This window comes from Leuciscus leuciscus (genome assembly GCF_965113295.1).
Source record: "Leuciscus leuciscus genome assembly, chromosome: 3".
NCBI lineage: Eukaryota > Metazoa > Chordata > Actinopteri > Cypriniformes > Leuciscidae > Leuciscus > Leuciscus leuciscus.
In genome coordinates, this window is record NC_138727.1 from 45,013,446 (window position 1) to 45,036,696 (window position 23,251).

General features: G+C 37.9%; 1 protein-coding gene across 10 annotated transcripts in view; it reads right to left on the reverse strand.

The window, feature by feature from the left end:
• The window catches only part of gab1 (GRB2-associated binding protein 1), a 77,289-nt gene that overhangs the window by 21,693 nt on the left and 32,345 nt on the right, over positions 1-23,251 (reverse strand). For 8 of the 10 annotated variants that reach the window (XM_082163229.1, XM_082163232.1, XM_082163227.1 and 5 more), the window contains one exon: positions 7,145-7,442. In XM_082163229.1, the coding sequence (XP_082019355.1) occupies positions 7,145-7,442 (298 nt within the window). Of the gene's footprint in view, positions 1-7,144; positions 7,443-11,101; positions 17,344-21,991; positions 22,108-23,251 lie in introns of those variants that run through there. The other 2 variants (XM_082163234.1, XM_082163236.1) reach the window with 2 other exon arrangements.

Consider the following 23,251-nt stretch of genomic DNA (forward strand, 5'->3'; position numbering starts at 1 on the left):
CTGGAATATTTATAGAATATTTCATAATTACAAATTCAACTGAAAAATATGCAGAGACGTGTCAATAAAAAAACAAAATTTGTTACCAAGTTTTATATGACATTATACCATGGGCTGTTTAAATACTCGATTCTGATTGGCTGGAAGGTGTGCAGTAAAACCCTTTAATGCACAGGTAGTTCCAGTCAGTTTGATTACAGTTACAGTTCGAAATGAATCCGCTACTATAAACATTGGTAACCATAGTAACACAGTTACACTTGCAAGCAGAGTGAGAGACTCATATGAAAACGTTTATTTAGGTAGGCTAAATGGATGATTTTTGCATATCGTTTAATTTGTATGGTGAATATGGCAATTTTGAGAAATGGGCCCAGGCACAAGACGAAAAAGAAGACTTGTTGAATGACAAAAAGCGGCACAAAGAATTAACAATAAATAAATGACATGATTAGTTCAAATAAAGATTGCCTTGTCAGTGTTGCCTGTCATTCATAAATAATTTTAATAAATCCATTAAAGAATCATTAAGTTAGCTATATGCTTAAGCAACGAGGGGACTGTAGCTGCTAGACTTTAAAGAGACGCACACGGTAACGTTAACTCGCGCACGCATCTCTCTCTCTCTCTCTCTCTCTCTCTCGGTTCCTTCTCTTTCAGTTCTCTGTCTCTCTCTTTTAATAATGAATTTAAATAAATGTGAGGATTCATTCAAATAAAAGCAATCCGATGGCTCTACTTTATTTAAAGTGGACGGAGTGCTAGAACTAACGAGCCGTAACTTAAGAAAATAACCGTCATTTTTACACGTCTGTTAAAAAATTACACTGTGAACATCAGTTACAGCTTTAACTTGTTTATAACTTGGCAAATAACCAAGGTATAAGCGGGATAATCCACAGCTAGCCATGCATTAAAGAATTTTAATGCACTTCGTAGAGGCAACCACCCTCCGCTTCGCGTCGGGCGGTTCTTCGCCTCTACGTCGTGCATTAAAATCCTTTAATGCATGGCTAGCTGTGGATTATCCCTTACTTAATTGATAGTTAGGTCTTAGTTCCATGACCCTGTTTGATTTAAAGGTTTGCCTTATCGTAGTGATTTCGCAGACATTTTCCAAATGCACCTCTAATGTAAGTGCATTATTGCAAACACATTTTTCCTTTATTTTAAAACTAAATGTTGCATTTATTTATGTAAATCAACAGCGAGCAACATACTGTGTGCAAAAATGTATGCAAAAAGCTTAAATGCAAAGAAGCTTAAATACCCCATGAAATTGCTTGACAAGTGCAGTTTTACTTCCTGTGCACTTTACGCAGGGCTCGACATTAACGCTTGTCCTGGACAAGTGGATTTTTTGAAGGGACAAGTAAAAAATAATTTTATTTGTCTGGCCGGACAAGTAGCCTGATTAAAATGTCAATAACAAAAAAAATTATAACTAGGGAATCACTAAAACGAGAGAATGATTTTATTACAATTATCGATAGTAAATGTATGATACAGTTAAGCAACCTCACACGACGAGTGCTGATTTCCTGAATACCATCACGATTGGAAAATGTGACATTGATTGCATACAACAGTTCAATAAACAGTTCAAATTAAATCACTTACATTTTAGACACAATATTGACTGTTTTTGTTCTGTTTCAGCAGCGAAAATAGTTCCAAACAAAGATCAAAGTAGAATGATGGTGCATCTCACAGCACTTCTCAACTGTGTTTTCATTACTGAATGATTCAGCATTTTGAACAAATCGGTTGAGTCATATTCAGCAACCCATTCATAAACAACTGCCTCATTCTTGCATGAATTAGTCGTTTGAACAAATCGTTTGAATTAATGACTCGCTCATTTAGACGGTCGCCTGCCGCCACCTTCTGGTGGTTTAGTTTCGGGTTTAAAAGTATAATTTTTTCCAACATTTCTTACTTGTATATTCAAAAATATTTAAAACAATTTCATTAGTCATTTTTAGTCATTTAAAGTAAATGATTTAATATGATCAGATTACTGATCAGTAATCAGTAATTACAACCCTCCTGATATCAGCATGTTCACAGTTGTTTTTTACAGGGACCAGATGCCACGGATGAGTCCTGCTGACTCAAACTTTCAAAAAAGTATCTTCAAACTGTTATTCTCTAAGAGCGTTGTTCCAACATCAGCAAGCTTCTACATGAACATGGAAAAGAAAAAGCAAACACTTTGGAAATGACAGGTATGTTGAACAGGAAAGTGTTCTAGGAATGGCACAAAGGAGTGTGACTGTTCAGGTCTCTCTATTTAGATCAGTGTGCTCAATAATGTGCCTTTTGTCCTTCGGTATGTATTTGGATTGTGTTGTAAATAAAATACAAACAATCAAAAAGACATTATTTTATTCTCCTTGCATTCTTACTTCTAGTCCCATTCAGCTGACAGGGTCATTAGGTGTGTTCCCAGGTGTGAAACATCAATATGCATGATCATTCACACCATTTTCTCAAAACTACAAAATTTTACATTCTTGCTGCTCACATATTATTGTAGCAGAGTTTATGTAGCCTAGAAATCTAGACGCACCCTAGCGGCAGCAAAATGTATTTTGCAGCCAGGGCAGTCTAGCAACTCTCCATAGACTTTCGAGCTGCAAAAACCTAAATTGGGTCAGGCCAATCACGTCGTGTATAGAGTAGACGGGGCGGGCTTAACATAATGACGACAGAGTTGCGACGGTTACCTGCCACAAAGAATGACGGCTGCTGCTGGCGAACATCTTTCGAATCGGCTCTGTCCGCGACTCTGGAGGACTTGGAGTTAGGTTTTTCTTTGAGAAAAGAGCATAGAACGGCACTTAAGTCATTCTTAAAAAAAGGAAGATGTGTTCGTATTTTTGCCGGCCAGATATGGCAAAAGTCGAATCTATCAGCTAGCTCCGCTGTTGGGAAAACGCTCTGGTTGGTTGAAGCGCTGTCCTATTGCGTGCAGAGGGAATATGAAAGACAGCCGTTTATCCCGCCCCTCGGATTTAGCCGTGTCTATGGTGAGTTGCCAGACCCAACATCTTGATGTAGGTCTGGCTTGCCAGGCTAGAGTTTATGCTGAATACAGTGTAATCAGACTTTTGCTATGAAATTGTTATAAGTATCAGAAATAAGCACAAATGTCACGACATGTCAAAAAACCTCCAGGACTCAGAAAGCACCTCTTTTCTGTTTGTATTGTATGGCCAGATTATGGCCAAATATTTTGATATGTTGAAGATAAGATTAAAATCGAGAGCAAAGAAGAATTACATGTTTTTGTAAAGGAACTGATAAAGGTTAAGGCTGGCATCCTACACAGGCCGTGTGAACGTGCAGAACTGCGTAGAGAGGAACCCTGAATACAAGACGCTAATAAGAAAGCGCCACTAATCCATGACGGAGTCTCGGTTTTTATGTGCCATCTAGGATAACTTGTAAAGCTTTTTTGTCCATGTTCTTTTAAAAGAGTTTTCTTTATCTCTGACTTTTTATTTTTATTTCCATCTCTCTTTGAACAGCCTACTCTCAAGGTCAGTGGAGTGCAGCTGACGGGGTGGTTGTGCGTGTTTTTGTACAAGTCTCTCTTCAAACTCTGCTTTCAGTTATTCAGTAAAACGCACACAAACACACCACTTGTGCGCACACACATTGACACCCACACACACCCACTCACTCACTGGGTTGCATTTGACTCTCTCTAAGTGCAGGCAGCTCAAGGCTGTCAGGGCCACTTTGTCTCTTTCTGTCTCTTCAGTTTTTTCCCATTTTCCTCCTTCCCTCATTCTTCTCCCCCTCCCGCTCTTGTTTGTCAGGCTAGCTGCTGAATCATCCAAGCCATGGAAAACCCCCCTACATATTTGCAATCACTGTACCCTGTTTAGTGTTGGTGGCTAATAATGGCAAAACCCTGTGTCTCTCAAAACAGACCAAATTAAATGTCCGAAACTGCTTGGCCATTTCTTTATATGATATATTATCAATGTAACAAAAAAAGAGCATGAGAATGTGTCTCACATTTTCAACATTATTAAAGTATAGAGATAGAGATATATAGGATTCATACCAGACTTCATTCTCAAAACCTTTTTTTTTTTACCTATTAACTACTTAAGAACTTAATAATCTTAATGCACTTATTACATATTAAAAATGTTTCATATTGAGCATATACTAAGAAAACGACTACAGTACTTTAGCCAATGTTACTTAAGTAACTACACAAATTTTAAAGTTGTATTCATAATAGAATTGGGATACACTTAATTTTAAGGTGTCCTTGTAACAGTGTAATTATACATTTAAGTACTGAGCAATATTAACTACGTGTACTTACTACAGGGTTACGGTCAGGATTAGGTTTGTTGTAGGGTTAGTTGCATATAATTATGCATAATTTATAGTTATTGCTATAGTAACTACATATAACATGTAACAAGCACACTGTAAAATAAAGTGTTACCTATAATTGTTTTTCAATTGTATAATTACAACTAATTACAGGTGAGTGTAAATGTTCATGAATATTAATTATGCTATGTGATTTTTTTTTTCCAGAAGGTTTTACTTATTGATTAGTCAGCTGTCAAATTTAGTAGCTCATGAATATGCAGTTACTCAATTTGAAATGACTGTATTTCTCCTGGTTGTAGAAATAATTTTTACAGCGTTAAAGCGAAGGGCAAAAGAGTTAATTTCCATTAACTGCCACTAAAACTGAGAATGCACAGCTTCACTGGCTAGCGGCACTGAAAAGGAAGAACCCTTCAATGGGTGCTGATGTCAGAGTATGCAGTGAACAATTTTGGGGGGAATATTACATTGAGGAAAACCTTTGATTCAGGCAATTTAGTAATTCGCCGCACCAACAAACTTAAGCCTGAAGTTGCTCCATCTGTTTTTAATTTATCTGGCTATAAGGTGCGCTTTACCGACCGCCCAGCACTTGCCGGTACCAATCAGGTTTTCGCTGTGTTCATGAATCACCCCTCATCACACAATTGTTTTCCTCCAGCGAAAACAGAACATGAAGACACTCTGTTAATGATATATGTGATTTGGGAAACGATTTGTGAAAAGTTGTTTTAAATCATTAAAAATATTTGTAAAAAAAAATTACAGTGCTCCGTCAATGTACTGATTTAAACTGTTTATCAGAGTGAATGAAAGAGAAACATCATGTTATTATTACATTTATAGCCTTACAGTAAAGGGATTTGTGGTTTTTGATGTCACTTTGAATTATAGAAGTGGCAAATTGACGGCACATTGCAGTATCGGCTCAAATGCGCAAGCAATGACTTCTTATGGGCTCAACAGCTCTTTCAAGTTTGTCTTCATCCATTTGAGAACGATAGTGTGTTCAAAAAGTAAAGAAATGCTTATTAAGCTGAGTGTACACAGGTTTTTTTTTTTACTCTGAGAATATCTATTTACCTCAGCTAAGACAACCAACCCTGTGACGTCACGTGCAAAAACAAATATTTGATATATTAAACAAATATATTAAATATAAAAACTATTTAAAAAACTTCACTGGCCAACTTAATTGTATTTTTGATTGCTGCAACACGCTCTAAAAAAGTTGACAGAGGCTAAATAAAAGTTAGATGAACCCATCATGCTACTGTTAAAGCTGCACTACGTAACTTTGTGTTCAAAATTTACAAGAGTACATTCATGAATCCATTTTCCAAACCGTGTTTTTGTCTTATCCTGAATCACTACGGTACAGCTATAATAAGTGTTTATATTCGGACTATTTTAGGCCGGTCGGGTGGCCACCACGGCAGAGTAGCCCAGTACCTGCGTGACTCGTCATAGACATAAACAGAGAGAAGTTACACCGGCTACAATGTTCTTCCTCAAGACGCATGCAGTTTTGTTTATTAACCACTAGAGCGCCAAAAGTTACATACTGCAGCTTTAAAAAATAGCCACATGTGCTCAGGAGTACTTTGTAAAACCATTGTCACTTAACAGTCTGAATCAAGAAATACAACTTGAATCTCTGTTATGCAAAGAGAAAACTGTACATCAATTATATGGAGAGATGCCGCAAAGTTATTTGGGCCTGAGCTCATCTCAGATGGTTTTAATGACAATGAAAATGTGTGCTGTGGTCAGATGAGTCCACGTTTCAGCTTCTTTTTAGGTAGGGACGCACCAAACCGATGCCAAAAACTAGCGCTGATGAAAGCCGACTGTGTTGTCGCCTCGCGAAAAAAGCTGTGCTTGAACACATTGAAAGGACTACAGCCGACTGTCAGCCAGCATGCGCGTTCTGCGCCTGCGTGTAAAGGAGATATCTGCCTATTTCTGCAGATATATTCGTCTATATTCGTCATTCAAAAAGGGAAACCGACACTGCAGGCAGCAGATACACAAACCGTAAATAAAGCAGCGCGTGCATACCGTTTTGAATATCAATCATGCTGACCACTTTCTATATTCCGCCCAGGAACACTCAGGTAAGATGACGTAAATTAGAACAGCCTTCTGTCTGTACTGTCTTAACAACTTTGTTCACTGTTTTGCTATTATTCTCATGTACTGACTCATTCACTGAACTGAACAGCCAATCAGAGTTCTCTCTGTCACTGACGAAAAACTGACATTGAGTTCTCAGTCCCAAATACGAAAGGGACCATCCAGACTTTCATCAGCGACAGGTGCAAAAGCAAACATCTGTCATGGTATGGGGGTGCATCAGTACAAACAGCATGGGTGACTTATGTGCATGTGTGAAGGCACCATTGACATGGAGGCGTATGTTGGGATTGTCAGAGACATGGAAAGCAAGACAATGCCAGGCCTCATTCTACACGTGCTACAACAGAGTGGTTTCTCAGACACTCTACACCATAAAGTGAATGTGCTTGACTGCCTGTCTACAGTCAAGATCTGTCTCTTATTGAAAATGTATGGCCCATCATGAAAGGGGCAGCTTGGGCAAAAATTCCAATTGCAAAACTTGCAATATTTTAGCATTTTATATCTTTTTTATATATACATTTCTTCCTCAAAAGTACTAAAGAATTGCTAAATGAAACCGTTTGAAATCATTATTAAAATCCTTATAATTATAATCCCTAGATATCTCTGGTGTGTGTTTGCATTTGGCATGATTTACCTTCCGTATCAGTGGGGTTGAAGCCACAGATATCACAGATGCAGCGCACCCACTTGTTCATCTCCTCTTCAGTGTCTGCCACCAGGTAAAAGATCCGGTCGATAGTCTTGATGTCAAAGATGAAGCTGTGCTCCAGGTCCTTCTTGTTGAAGGTAAGACCGGCGTCCACCTGCTCGCACAGGTTCAGATCGATCACGCGGATGGGCTTCTTGGCATGGTCATTCTTGTAATATTCCAGCACGTCTGGGTCTCCTGTCAGCCTCCCACTGCGCAGAACAAACCATCGCTTCTTCCATGCCTGAAAGGAGAGAGGAGAACCATTTAAATGACGCTGCATGTACTACCATGTCTGGATGGAGAAGCCATTGAATGATTATCCTGACCAATTTCACTAATATGTACCATTGAGGCAAGTCAGTTCAATCGACAGCCATCTTGGTAACATTTTGGATAAGAGTCTGATAAATCCACAACTGTAAATCAAAAAGGCTATTTTAATTATTTTAAGTCATAACTTTTATTTTACAGCGGCCATATTGAACATTGTGATTTGTCCCACTCTTTTGTTTTGTTACCTCCTCATACTATCCATACATGTATCAAACAGATCAACAGAAAGGAGTTTATAGACTGTTTAACATATCCACATCCATATCCACCATATCCATGGTTAACATATCCATATCCACCATCTGGTGTGGTGGTGGTGCAGTGGATAAGACACATGCCTTTGGTGTGAGAGACCCGGGTTCGAATCCACTGTGAGACACCAATGTGTCCCTGAGCAAGACACTTAACCCCTAGTTGCTCCAGAGGCGTGCGACCTCTGACATATATATATAGCAATTGTAAGTCGCTCTGGATAAAAGCGTCAGCTAAATGAATAAATGTAAATGTAAATGTAAATCTACAAACAGTTCTTCAGACTGGTCTCTCTAGAATAAGCATGTTGTTATGCAATTTTTTTTACTATATGAGAACTGTACCAAATGAACACCAACTAACTGCAGGAAAAGCATTGTGAGACGCTTCAGTCCTAAAAGTCATTATAGGTCTTTTTGTGACACCTGATCCTGTTGATCTAACCACATGCAGTGGCGACCGTGGGATCTGACCGACTCAGTCTGGCAAGAATCCACACAAAACTCTGCCTGGAGATACTGGCTAAACTCTCTGCAGACATATTTTTTATATAACACCACCCAAAAGCCTGCAAAGCACTTATGCTAAAAGAGGAAATTGACAATTACAGCTTAAATATGCATTTAAGCTGTGATAAAATATGTTTTTTTCCCCTCATTTTAAATGATGGGAAAATGCAAATGCATGTTTTACATAAAAAACAGAGTTCAAAATGTCACGGATTGTGAATGATGGGGTCTTTGAAAACTAGCAATGAAAGCAATGATGAATCCATCTATCAGATGGGTGGATGTAAAACATGGTGGAAACAAAACAAAATATTATATGAAAATGAAAAGAATCACAAGAATGAGAGGTTAAATTCATCAGGTGGAGGGAATAAAGGAAGTGTGAAAAGTCATTGATTCACATAAAGATGGATAGAATAAATAATTATGCTGTATGGTAATGATCAGCCAGGAGAGAAATGAATAAAAAATAATGGCATCCCATCACAATATGTCAGCTGTTTAGAGATTTAGATGAGTACATTTAAAGTAAAGTACATTTAATTATTACAAATGACAGTTAAAGGAGCAAAAGAAAATCAGTTTGCAAGATTTGAAGTGTTGTAACTAGTTAATCATTTGGTGGTGCAGAATAAGTGCTCGATTAATTACTTGTGCACAATCCTAGTATATCTACTACAATATAAGAAAAAGTTTGAAATACATAAAAAAAGTTTTTCTTAGATATGCCCTTAAACGTCAACAGACCACACTGTCTTAAACAAGATTAAAAAATTAACCCGGAGAAAGAAAGAAAAATTCACTGGCTTCTGTAATTAAGCCGCCAGACTGCCAGGAATGCTCAATCTGTGTTGTTGTTTATTTTTTACCATCAGGTTTGGAGGGGATTAACAATGCTGTACTTTACCCCCTCTCTCACCCCCTCTCAGCTGTTTTTCCATCCACAGGGTTCTCTTTGTTAGAGAGCCAAGCTCTGGCCCTCTGGATATCACCCCACTGCACGGCAACAGCCCCGCCACGTCAAACCAAACACACACACACACAACATGACACTCAACAACTGATCAGCATGATAGACCTAATTGTGTGACGTGACCTAAATTTTCCAGTGAAGTATCATCCGAGCATCATGTCACCCATATTAAGTTAAGTTTGGAAAGCTCAACAGTCTCAGGCTGAGACTGTTTCACTCTTCAGAACATTCTGATAGCAATATAGAATCAGGATTAAACAATAAAAGGTAAAAACGTGTCAGAAGTAGAGTGTCAGAACAAGTCATACAATTAACATCTTTAGCTTTGTTCCTCTACTGAAGTTAAACCAACACAAAGGCCTTTTAGATTCTACACGCCGCTTCAAAACAAAGCACTCGCAGCTCAAATTACACAGATAGCGTGTGCATGTGTATGTTTACTAGCAGAAGAGAGCCCCGGCTAACCTGTCACATGGATCATCTTACGTGGGTACAGCGACACAGGCGGAACACAAGATCTTCCAGAGAACTGTGTCAGTGAACCGTGAACATTCAGCAGAACCAGAGTCAAACAAGAACACTGATAAGTTTAAAACCAACAAAATAAGACAGAAAATGTAATAAATCAATAAAATGCTATTTAAGTGTCAGTTAAATATTTTTGGTCCAAAATCATTTATTTATTTATTTTAAATCTACTTTAAACATTATTAAAACATCATAAATGCAATTCATCCATACAATGACTTGAATACACCTTTTATGATGAATAACTTTTTTTTTTAAGTTAAATTCATTTCAATATTTCTATGTGGCATAAAGTAAAAAGTAAAAAAAAAAAAAAAGTAAAACAAAAACAAAAAAACAAGGTGGTGTCAAGAACTGTCATGATACCATAACTCAATGTGAGCATAATCTTCTTATTATATCTTTGAAAAAATACAAACAGTGAAACAGTTATGATAATATTATAATAATTTAAACATTTGAAAAATATTTGTCCTCCAAATCAAAGTCATGTGGTGCAACCAATGTACAGAAAAATGCAGGCAAAATAAAACAGGAAATGACATAGAGAGGACATAGAGGACCCCTGCAGAGTGCCAAGGTCAGTAAGTGTCTTAAAAAAATATAATATAATTCAACCTCCTTATGACATAGCAAGCTTGGTTGTGAAATGTCAAGTGGTACAATCCTCTAAACTTACACTGAAAAGTTGAAAAAATGGTTTTGACATTTAGGGAACATTTTTTATAATGTTACCTTTATAGTTACACCACATGACATTTATTGAGTCATTCAATTCAAATATTTAATCGAAAATGGTATAAAAGTTTTTCATTATTTTTCAATATTTGAAGCAACATGAATACAAGTATTACTTGGCACATTCATTTTAAACTAGATTTGTATATATTTAATTATTATCATTGTTGAATATTGGACAATCTTAAAACTGACCCCAAAAAAGTTAACTTTACTCTCTCTGGCCAGGCCAGGGTAAAATTTTTAAAGTACAAGAATAGATTTAAACAGTTTCTTCTGGCAGCTGCAGAGAAATCTGAAGGGGATAGAAATGTCAGCCTTGTTTCATTTCAGTGGAGAAATGTCTTCATTTTTGAAGGAAAGTGGCCAAGTTGAGTGAGCCATAAACACCACTCTTCAATTTGTGCAATAACTCCATCTCATTCTCTCTCACTTTTACGACGCTGGTATCTAGCCGACATACTCGCCTTTGTTAGTAAAGTAAGATGTCCTCATTTCAGACAATAACACTCCCACATGACACCAATCCAGCCATGCTACTTTGGTTTGGTGATACGTCAATCCTACCTTGAGTCCCGGCTCCTGGATGCAGCGCAGGGAGTGTAGTGTTTAGCCACTCGTTGTGAGTGCCTGTTCCATATTGTTTAATCTCAGAAAGCCAGCAGAAGCACATAAACCCAGACTCTCAGATGAAGACTGATCTAAGGAGGAGCGCACATGGGATGCTCTGTTTCCCAAGGAACAACAGGGCGGCCACAGCTAGTCACCTTTAAATCCTGAAGACATCCAAAGGGACCCTTTTGTAATATTCCCTTACACTTCTATTGAGTTTCAAGCGCGGGTCATTTAGTCCTCTTCTCGAAAGTCCTTCAGCTCCAAGAGAAGTAAAATGAATGTGTTTGTGTATAAGGAGGGAGAGGGAGTGAGTACAGGGTGGGACGAAATTGAAGAGGCCCCTCCAAGTGTGGCAGCAGCTGTCTGCCTCAAACACACACACACACACACACGCAAGTGTGATGCATACAGAGGCAAAGGGCCACAGTGTCACTGTCTTGACTTAACAGAGATGCCATTGAGGGCCAAACTATAGGGGAATGCCATCCGAACTGAATCACTCACTGGTCAGTTTCTCTGTGGATAATTGACGCAATCAGGCACAGAAACTGTACAGGAACAGAAAGAAATAATGTTTCGAAAAAATGCCAAGCAATGAGAGACCACAAGCTTCTGCTGTCGTAGCAAAACGGCACAACTGAACTCTCATAGACTGCGAATGCATCAGCAATCATTTATCACATGCCTGAAATTCCAAGTGCATTACCCTGCACTGCATTTTAGATGAGGTGCAAAATCAGATTGGGCTTTCTAAAGTATGTAGACATGCAAAGTGTTTATGCTTCTTCACTCCACAACATCCTCTCCTACAGTTCTCATCATTGGGATCGAAAAGTATTACATGTCTCTCTGGAATACATGGTTTTGACAGGTCATTTGCAGCATTGAGTGGTCAAAAATGTTTGCAGAATAGATCAAATGTGTCTTTGACTGGTGATCATTAACGCAAGAAAATGAAAACAACAAACAAAAAATACACTGATTACACTGCAGATAAATATGTTAGCTGACTAGTCCATATAACAAGTAACTTGGACAGCAGATTAGTAAACATATGTAATTGAATCACAACCCAGGTTCATTGGAAATTTGTTCCTGTGATGACATAACTGCAAAATGATATTTATGCACCTTTTGCAACACTTTCAAAGCGAAATGGCCAGTAAGTGCATGGTGCTAATAGTGTTAATATTAAAAAAAGTGTGTTCAGTTTTATTACACAACAACAGATGAATTTGAATCTGGCAACATTTCATTATGTTGGTTAATGTACGTATCGTGGCAGTTCGTAAATGAAATGTCTTGTGAGTGGCACTAAAAAAGTTAATGCTCTTTTGCATTTGAAAATAATGTACCACCTACACTAAAGATATAGTATTAACAAAAGCATATGAGAGATAAAAACGCATTTGCTGAAGTAACCATGGAATTTTAGCTTGCGTCTATGGGTCTTTTTAGCAGATCATGTAGTCATGATTTGTTTCATGGGACTTGTACCAAGTGCTTCTCGTTGCAAATGCAATGATGTCCCAGGTAAACAAGCAAGCAAGTTTACAACGTCAGAAAAAGCCATACATATGGATTGATGAAAGTATTAGTTTACAAATCATGTATTTAAATACAAAAGCATTTTGAGGTTGTAGCAAACTATTATGCAAAGAACCAAGCAAAAATAAACCTTTGTCAAGATATAATCTGCCCCTATATTCATAATTTGTATGGAAAGTAATAAAAGCTATTGTTTTACTGCTTCTAGTGTTTCTTTCAGATGGAAACTGCAGTCAAATGTAAAGGTACGCTTTTGATACGAGTTTTGCAAAAATGTAGGTAGAGGTACATATTTCTAATGAGCCTAGATTGTTTAATCAGGTTTGGGCAAAATTCAGACTGTGACAATCAGCTTCTTTTGCATTTTTACGTTTTTGAACTCAATTAAAACTCAATCCAGAAAACATCACCCACCAGTATGTTGAGATGGTTCAGTATTCTAGCTAACAAATTAGATCAGTGGTCTCTAAGGAGACCAGAGCTGGAGAGTGTGTGAGAACTGACAGTTGGATCATTTGTAAGTGTGAGATCGTTCCGAGACGGAATAACCGTGACATGCTTGCATCTGCCTGCCAAAGCCACTCCATCCTGACTGTACAGTGATGAGCGCCGCACGCCGTGTGTGTGCTCAAAACACTCATAGACCCATGGTGTGCACTTTACAGGGGAGCTATGAGAAATGCAAAAAAGTTACATGCTGCGAAATATAAATTCTTCTAAAACAGACTTTAAATTATCTTTGATTAATAATACAAAAAAATATATATATTTTGAAAATAAATATAATTATAATATTGTTGTGTGATTTGTGGAAAAATGTTAAACAACTATTCAAACACTTGACTTACTTATGCACCTACAATTTAGTAACTTAAGTAATCAATGATAAATCACCCTGCAGTAGGGCTGCACGCTTAATCCAATAAATGAGGTTACAGCTATAACTACGTAAAATTATAATATAATTATAATACGTAAATTATCTGTAGTGAGCCACCCATCCAATAATCGCAAAGAGCATTGTGCTTTTTACTTCTGATAAGAAACAAAGTCTCTGCTTTCAGATTCGATGTATTTTATCACAAAACTCAAACAAAAAAATGGCGTTTTTATTCTCTTAAATGTGACATGACAGATCAATGTAGCACCTCAGTTCAAAGCGTGAGTTTTTTCACTTTATTTTCACTTAAATACAAGTTATAGCATGAAAAAACATGCATGAACATCGAAAGGTATGTTGAAAGATAAAGTACAACATAACGAAATCTATCATGTCTCACGCAATTGCTCAATCTGTTTCAACTGTGAAAGACGTCAATAAAACAACTTGTGAACAATGTCACTTAATGTTGCATTTACCCAAGGAAAGTTATCCAGTGTCCACAGTTTGTTAGCTAGCTATAAAAAACACTAGAGAAGAGCTTATTTACTGTTAATTATATATGCCTGTTTGAATAAATGTTTTTATAAAAACTACCTTATGTGCAGTACAACTGAGTTGTACACAAACATTTCAGTTTTTCAGTGTAAATATATCTGAAAATATATATAATACTTTGGGCTCTGGTCTTAATTTTAACCTCTAATGTTATAGTAATGCACCAAATGAGATGGAACAGATTATACATTTTTTTCGTTTGGCAGAAATCATTCTGAAGAATCGGCTATCTGTGTTGGTGGAGAAATTTAGCATCGGTGCATCTTTAATCAATATTTACCTTTTTTCCTTGGTCATACTTTTATGAGACTGAATCTAACCAGACCAGCTCTTCTTTTCTTTTTTTTTTTTTACCAGACATGAGGAAACAGCCCTGTGTGTTTGGGTTTAAAGGCTATTAACCGACGGGATGACGGCTAAGTGTATAATAATAGAACTGGCCTGTCCAGACCTGAACACATGAAGACACACATGTGGGCACCTCCCCCTCACCATCTAATAGCTCTTTGGATGACATCATCCTCTCAAGTCTCATTCCCATCCATCTCCTCATGCTACAGCCCTGTAGGTCATTCTGTACACAGTAACCAGGATCGTCAGTGCTAACCAAGTCACATGCAAAGCAGATTCATTTATTGGATTTTGACTGGCAGAACAAAGGTGATTTTGCACTCATTAAACACCAATGTAATCTAACAGGACAACATAACATGAGTGACCTCCAGCAGATACAATGACGTATTATGTGCGGTTAATATTGGCAGTGGCGTGTGGTCAGGGTGTCAGCTTGTGGGATTTTGTTAACATGATGGTTACGACCTGTACTCAAACCTGGACCTCTTTACAGACAGATGTGGGAGATAAGAGGAAGTGTAGGGTATCAGGTTGGTCACAGAAATAACATAAGGTATGAGAGCATGTGCAAGTATGCATATGTCGCAGTTGAAATGCTCCAGCGTAAAGAGGGGTGTGTCGGGATGCCTTTCTGCCGAGAACACGCTGTCAGCTACATGTCAGGGCAAAGCCCAGGTTGGGTCACACCTGCCACTTGTTTGTTCACCATCCAACTCACTCTCTCTCTCTCTCTCACTTTCTTTTTCACTAGTGACAGCATGAAACTAGAAAACAGACTGGATTCCTTATTCTATAATGATGCTGTAGAATATCATTCTATAGAGGGAATGCATTGATGCCACTTTCCCGCCGGAACACGCCCCCCTCAGCCTGACTGAGTAGCAAAAGAGCTGCTGGGTGACTGGATTTAATTGGTGAATCTGCGAAAACGCGAGTAAAATTAACTATTATCAGTTTAAACTAAAGGTTGGACTTGATATAGTGTTCCTTACAACTTACCAAAGATCCAATGATCCCTGGATATTGAAATGCAGCAAGAAATTGTGTTTCCTGACATTTATATGTACCTGATTTTGACGCCAGGGAAAAACATAAAGCAAATTTGCCTGTGATCGCTTTACATGAATACAATATAGGTAGTTCTAAATCCGGGTGATCACTCGTATCAATGTTATATCATCATATCATCCAGCCCTAAAACTTGTATAGTTTTTGTCAGTGTTTATTTAAAAACATCAGATTAAGCTTAATAAGCAGACAACGCACGTGGTCATGTAAACAGGGAAACCCGTTTTATTTTATCGGAGTAATAAACAGCTTAAGCATGAACCGGTCGACACAGGTCGTTTTTTTGCCTCTTACTCCGATTTCGTGCGGCATGTAAACACATTAACCTGCTTTCTGACGGCTTATTGAAGTGTGCATGTGTGAAATGTGACAGGAACGCATCCTTAAGTGCAGATTTAAGCACATCCAAAAAGAGCGAATGTTTTGCAGGAAAGGAAGAAAGAAATATCACAAATGCAGACCATTTCATGACCCAGAAAAGGATAAAAATGTGCTCTCATCTCGTGTAGAGGTGGTTCAGGTAACTGCATGAGAGGACAATATACGAGCTGTTTCCCGCTGACATGTTGCAAGCTTTATTTAACATCACAACCGACAGAACAAATGAAATACTCGGAGTCAGATAAGAAAATATACCTCAGATTTCTTGTCATATGTAGTTGTAGTCAATCGCAAAGCTCTTTCCCATTTTAGATGTGTTTTGTGTGTTTTTTGCGGCATTAACACTGAAAACCAAATGCTGCCGCTCAGTCTTTTTGCCACTCAGTGGGCATGACCGTAGTCCCTCTATATTGTAACTCTATGAGGATGCTTCAGATGTGTATTAGAAAGGAACCTTCAGTTAATGTTCCTTTCTTATTTCCCTATTAGTAAAAATAACATGACAGGCTTCACTAATACTAGTACTGGGCTCTCAAGGTCTGCAAGTATGTACATATAAGGTTTTAATGTTGAGAGGTATGTTAACCCATCTAACTTTTAACATTTCCTCAAGCCCTGTTCACACCGCCAGGGACTTTGGCGCTGTATGTCACTAGTCTCTGTGAAGAGGCTTGTGGGCGTTCCCAGAGCTGTCGCTCTAATGCTATTGGTAGACTGCACGTCTGTTCATTTCTTTAGAAAATGCAATGTAAAATGCAAAATGCATTAAATCGTTAACTAGATTAACAACTGATCAATAAACAAATTAAACTCACTCATACTGTCAAATTACTAAAACACTATTCTAATTTAATTGAAATCGATCAATTGAATAGGTAAAGCGTCAGATTTGTTTTGACTACAATGTTGTGATATAAAACATATCCACACTGTTAGAAAATGTGGAAAACAACATCATAAGCACCACAGGCTGGCATTAAACTGGTTTGAACAGAATCATGTCTTTGACTGTAACATTTGCCTTCCAGAACTAGTCTTTCTTGCTCTGTGATCTCAGATGCATCGTAATGGAATAAGAACAGTGCAAACAAACTTTGTGCTTGAAAGCCCTTTGCTGGCCTCAGCATTAATGGTTTTCCTAATGTCTTTCTAAAACTAACCACATGACTCCAACTTGCTAGCACTTAAAAACGTGACAGAAATAAACAACAACTTGTAAAGCAAAGTTTGTCAAGACAAACCTTCCAATGATGGCTTGACAGGGATGTTAGTCTGAAGGGATGTAAACCCAGTTTTAAAATAGATGGAAGCCTTCTTAGTCAGAAAAGCCTGCAGTCTGTAATGAGTTTGGTGTACACAACTTAAAATCTCTAGGAGGAAGTAACCAGACAGAAGCACAAAAATTTAATATTTGTTTTGGTTTCTTCAAATGCATATATATATATATATATATATATACACAACCAATTATAAGCATACAAACATCAAAGACTAAAACTCTGAAAGGGCCCTAGTAAAGCAAGTGGCCAGCACTTCTCTTAGACTTAAGGATTGAAAGAAGCTCACACTTGCAAGTGGTACATTGTTTCTGCATTTCTCCATCCAAAACTAAAAACATAAGAAAAGAGAACTGAGAGGAGCAGATTCTACTTCTCATTTCTCCCATTTTCCACACATGGTTTCAAATCAGAACAAACACAATTTGGGCCAACAACCTGAAACTTATCTAGTGTCCATTGCAGGAAACTATAATGTTGATTCCTATCCTGTCTAACTAACCTATCCTGTCCTATCTAAAATTAAAAAGTAATAATAACTCTTATCAAAAGACACAATGATTTATGTAAATGTGTTTGTAACATTTGGAAAACCAAAATGCTAAAGAACCATACGTTTTTTTTTGTTGTTGTTGTTGTTGTTTTGTCACACTAGAGTCTCAATTCACAATGTTATGTTGTTTTGAACTGCACTACGTGTGCAAAATGTTTTTGTTATCAATGTGAAAACCCTAGAAGCTGTTTACCACCACCACATATACTTTCACTGGCCACTTTATTCGGTACACCTTGCTAATACTGGGTTGGACCTCATTTTGCCTTTAGGACTGCCTTAATTCTTCATGCCATAGATTCAGCAAGATTCTGGAAACATTCTTCAGAGATTTTGGTCCATATTGACCTAATAGCATCACTCAGTTGTTGCAGATTTGTCGGCTGCAGATCCATGACGCGAATCTCCCATTCCAGCACATCCCAAAGGTGCTCTATTGGATTGAGATCTGCTGACTGTGGAGGCCATTTGAGTATAGTGAACTCACTGTCCTGTGCAAGGTACAAGTTTGAGATGACTTGAGCATTGTGACATGGCGCGTTATCCTGCTGGAAGTAGCAATCAGAAGATGTGTACGCTGTAGTCATAAAGGGATGGACATGGTCAGCAACAACACTTGTTTAAACGATGCTCAATTGGTACTAAGGGGCCCAAAAGTGCAGAGAAAACATCCCCCATACCATTACACCACCATCAGCAGCCTGAACCGTTGATACAAGGCAGGATGTTTACAGCGAATTCTGACCCTACCATCTGAATGTTGCTGCAGAAATCGAGACTCATCAGACCAGGCAAAGTTTTTCCAATCTTTTATTGTCCTATTTTGGTGAGCCCATGCGAATTGTAGCCTCAGTTTCCTGTTCTTTCTTAACTGAGAGGAGTAGCACCCGGTGTGGTCTTCTGCTGCTGTAGCCCATCTGCTTCAGGTTCGATGTGCTGTGCATTCAGAGATGCTCTTCTACATACCTTGGTTGTTTGTAACGAGTGGTTATTTGAGTTACTGTTGCCTTTCCATCAGCTCGAACCAGTCTGACCATTCTCCTCTGACCTCTAGCATCAACAAAGGATTTTCTGACACTCACTGGATATTTTCTCTTTTTCAGACCTTTCTCTAAAAACTCTAGAGATGGTTGTGCGTAAAAATCTCAGTAGCTCAGCAGTTTCTGAAATACTCAGACCAGGCCGTCTGGCACCAACAACTATGCCACATTCCAAAGTCACTTAAATCACCTTTCTTCCCCATTGTAATGCTCAGTTTGAACCTCAGCAGATCGTCTTGACCATGTCTACATGCCTAAATGCATTGAGTTGCTGTGATTGGCTGATTAGATATTTGCGTTAACAAGTAGCTGAGCAGGTTTACCTAATAAAGTGGCCAGTGAGTCACTAATAGGCTAACAATTTATTTCCATATTGTGCTCACCTCAAACTCAACCATACTGTGGTTCATATGAACCAAACTTCAGACTCTTATATTTAAACAGACTCAACTGTAGTAGATAGGTGTTCACCAAATATTGGACAACTATTCAACTAAACAAATGAACCCAAATAAATGGTCAAATATTTTGCTTTACCATAAAGACCTGGAGATTCTTGAAAGGACAGGGAAGACTAGGGATAGTTCAACCAAAAAAGTAATAGTATGCCCTCGCTCATTCCAAACTTTTATTCATATTAGATATTTTTAATGAAACCTTTTTTGGGGGGAAAAAATTATCTGTCCATTCACTCAAAATGCATTACACTAAAACTAAAAGTTATTCATTTTCAAAGAGACATTATGGTGAGAAACCGCAATGTGCTGCATAACCTTTTCAAAGGTCCATATGAACCAGTAAAGCATTGGACAGACATAAATTGGAAAAAAAATTGGTCACTATCCTAAAACACAAAATACTCTAAAATAAACTGCAGCTACGGACCAAAAAGGCAGTCAAATGAATGTATTCCAACTTTTTTGTAAAAGCATTAAGGAAATGTTTATTTCTAATGAGTTTAATATTGTATAACAGTTCTGGGGTCTCTCCAAAGCATTCTGAACATCAGACCCAACCCCATTCCACATTACAACCATGCAAATCATTCTAAAGTCCCCTAGGGTGTAGAGGAACAATGCAGTTCTTGAAAGAGTTTCGCACTGGAGCGTCAAGAGTTTTTGGCTACCCTGGCCTCGCTAACGTGCCACATGAAGAGAGGAAGACTAGAAGGAGGGGAAGCTACAAAGACCTTCTGTTTTGTTCCAATAGCTCTGTAAAATCTTTGTCCAAAATTGATCTATGGGATACAGCTGTGGCTATTTTAACGTCTGCACTTGTGTGTCAAACAGATGCAGCATTAATGACAGGTACTGATGCATGCTTTGCCCTTATATTGTCACGTTAGTACATCATCATCACTGTCATCGTCGTTTATGGCATGGAGGAGGACCACCCTTGTCTTGCACCCTTGAAATGGCTTCAAAAACCAATATTCTGAAAAGCACCGCTGGCCTTGCAGAGTAAATAGCTGAGTAGACTCTTTTGATAAAGACCTACACAGTATCAATGGAGCAGAAAGAACCGTTCTCAAGGTCTTTCTTGCTGCATTCCAACCGATTAAATCACCTGCCATTTAAATCTTCATTTTGCTCTGTATGTTTTTTTTTGTTTTTGTTTTTTCAGCTAAACCTGAAACAACAACCAACACTGACTCATTCCATTTCTTACCCAATGATCAAACAGCAGCCTGGTCAATCTCACCCTTGCTTATTTTGAATGCCAAGAGGTGGTTCCAGGCTGAAAAAAATGTGGCTCCACTGGCCCCTAAATCCTGCTGGTCTTAAAGGCCAGGAGGTAGGATAAATGTCCAAACCACGCAATATTTTTAAAACAACTTCATGAATTGCAACTGAATTGCATGAAACTAATCTGCAACCATTATAGTAAATGAAACTGTTTACACTGGAAGCAGATGTGGTGATGCAACACACATTCAATTGTTGGATATCCCATTCCAATTGAAGTAACACTACCATTCAAAAGTCTGTAATATTTATTTGTTTAAGAAGTCTCTTATCAAAACCGCATTTATTTGATCAAAAATACAGTCAAAACAGAAATAAAACAATGTGGAAAATAATAAAAACTTCAAATAAGTTTTCTATTATAATATATTTAAAAAAGTAATTTATTCCTGAATTTCCTGTGTTTGCAAAGTCCTTCAGAAATAATCATGATACATTTTTTTCAAGAATTCTTTCTATATAAAATTAGAATATCAGTAATATAATGTATGGAGTCTTCATTGACATTTTTGTTTAATTTAATGTATCCTTTAATGTACTTATGATGCTTATAAATATAATAATAGTGGCAGGAGCTAGTTTCAAACGTGACACTACCGTGTAGTACGTGAGATTTGAAAGAAATTAATACTTTTATCCAAAGTATTAATTTCTTTCAAATCTTACATACCACACTGTAGTGTCACGTTTGAAACTAGCTCCTGCCACTATTATTATATTTATAAGCATCATAAATTTAAATATAGTGCTAGGAAATATATGTTAACTTAATAAAAATAATGTCTGACTGTTGCAGCTAAAGTTAGTGATGGCATGAAGACACTGAATTACTTTAAATGCTAAAAGGTGTAAACTTTATTTTCATTGTTTTATTAACAAATATCATATGCTAATGCACTGCTTGAATTGTATTAGTTTACAATCCAACTTAAATTATTTGGAATGTTCAAATGTTTTCAAGACTCCGGAGCAAAAACTTGAAGAAAACAATGATGCAGCAGTTTTTGTGTGTGTATGCAGGTTATGCAGTAACATAGTCAGTTACATCATTGTTCAGCTCTCGAGCCAGTGGAACTGTGGGATGGTTCTGTTACTGTGTTTTTTTTCTTTTTCACAGCAGGACTCCTTAACTTTATGTAAACTAAAGAATTTTTCAGAGGTGACATCTATTCCAAATCCTTCTGTCCAAGTATTTTGCGAGATATTTTGTTCTGTCTAATCCACCAAGCTTCCAATAAGCTGTTAAAAATTGTGGTGTCGTATTCATACACCAACCAGGTTGTCCTTAATGCAGCATGGCAACATTGCAGGGCTTTTACACAAGCAAGCCACCAAAAGCAAGACTACATGGCCCTAAATGTGCGAAACCGTAGCCCAAAAAACCCCTTCCAGCTCAGTCAACTCAGACCTTAAGACAATTAACAGACAGAGAGCTTACCTTTCAAACACAGTTTGCAACGGCAGTCAGGGCAGAGCCGAGAGGGATGTGTCTGTTATGTGTAGCACGAGTGAGTCTTTATCAAAAATACCAGTCTTTTACATGGAACTCTGAAGGGACCTCTCCCACCTCTAACTTCCTGTGTATGGGTAATCAGGCCCTCCCAGAACGCCTTAAAACCACGACCACTAAATCAGAGAGGCTAGGGTGGACTGAAGGCAGACGTGGAGAAAGGGTGTGCGCACAAACAAACATACTCATGCTGACAGAACACTTCAGAAAGAAAAAGTAAGCAAAACATATTCTTGAACTTTTTGGAAGTGGCCTAGAGTCAGAAAACTCAAAATAAAAATTACTTAAAGATTAGTTCAGCCTAAAATAAAAATTGTGTCATCATGTACTCATGACCCTTAAGCCTGTTTTATGCTTCTGCGTCGAATCGACGGCGTACCCCCGCGGACCCCTCTGCGTCGACGCGAACCTCGACGCGACCCCTCCGCCGTAGCTTGACGTGCACCTCCAAAAAATTGTAACTACGCGTCGCGGTGACGCAGACCGCAGGGGCTGTGATTGGTCAGATTATACATCATTTCCGGAGTAAAATATATTAAAATAGAAAACAGTCATTTTAAATTGTCATAAAATATGTTTTGTTTTATTGTTTTTTATATACTAAACACAGCCTTGGTGAGCAGAAGAGACTTCTTTTAAAAACATTAAAAATCTTACCGATCTAAAACTTTTGACCGGTAGTGTATATGTATATATTTATATATATTCTTTTCTTTTTTTGTTGTTGCTAGAAATAAACTTCAATCAATCAAATCAATGTTTGTTTTGAAAAAAAGTTTGTTGTTTATTTACAATACAATGTTCACGGGTACATCATGGATATCAAGTAATTAACCAAGTCTGCCACGGGACACTACATTATCCTGCCATGGCACCGTGGTCGAACCCATTTTGTAGCCCAACCCGGTGATCTGTTGGTTTGCACCCGAAGATAAAATCTTTAAAGTCACTGCCAGTCTCTGAGCGAGGTCAATAGGCATACTGTGTGTAGTCTGATGCTGTATTAACGGCTTTAAACGATGAACAAGATCGTCAAATCGACCTTTCGACATCCGAAAATACTTAAAGTGCATTTCTTCGTCCAAGTCCCTCAGCGGTCGAACAACCGTAACAAATTCGCCAATCCTTCCCCTGTCTTCGTGCACTGGTCGTACAGACCACCTTCGCTGACGTCTTCTTTTTCTTCTA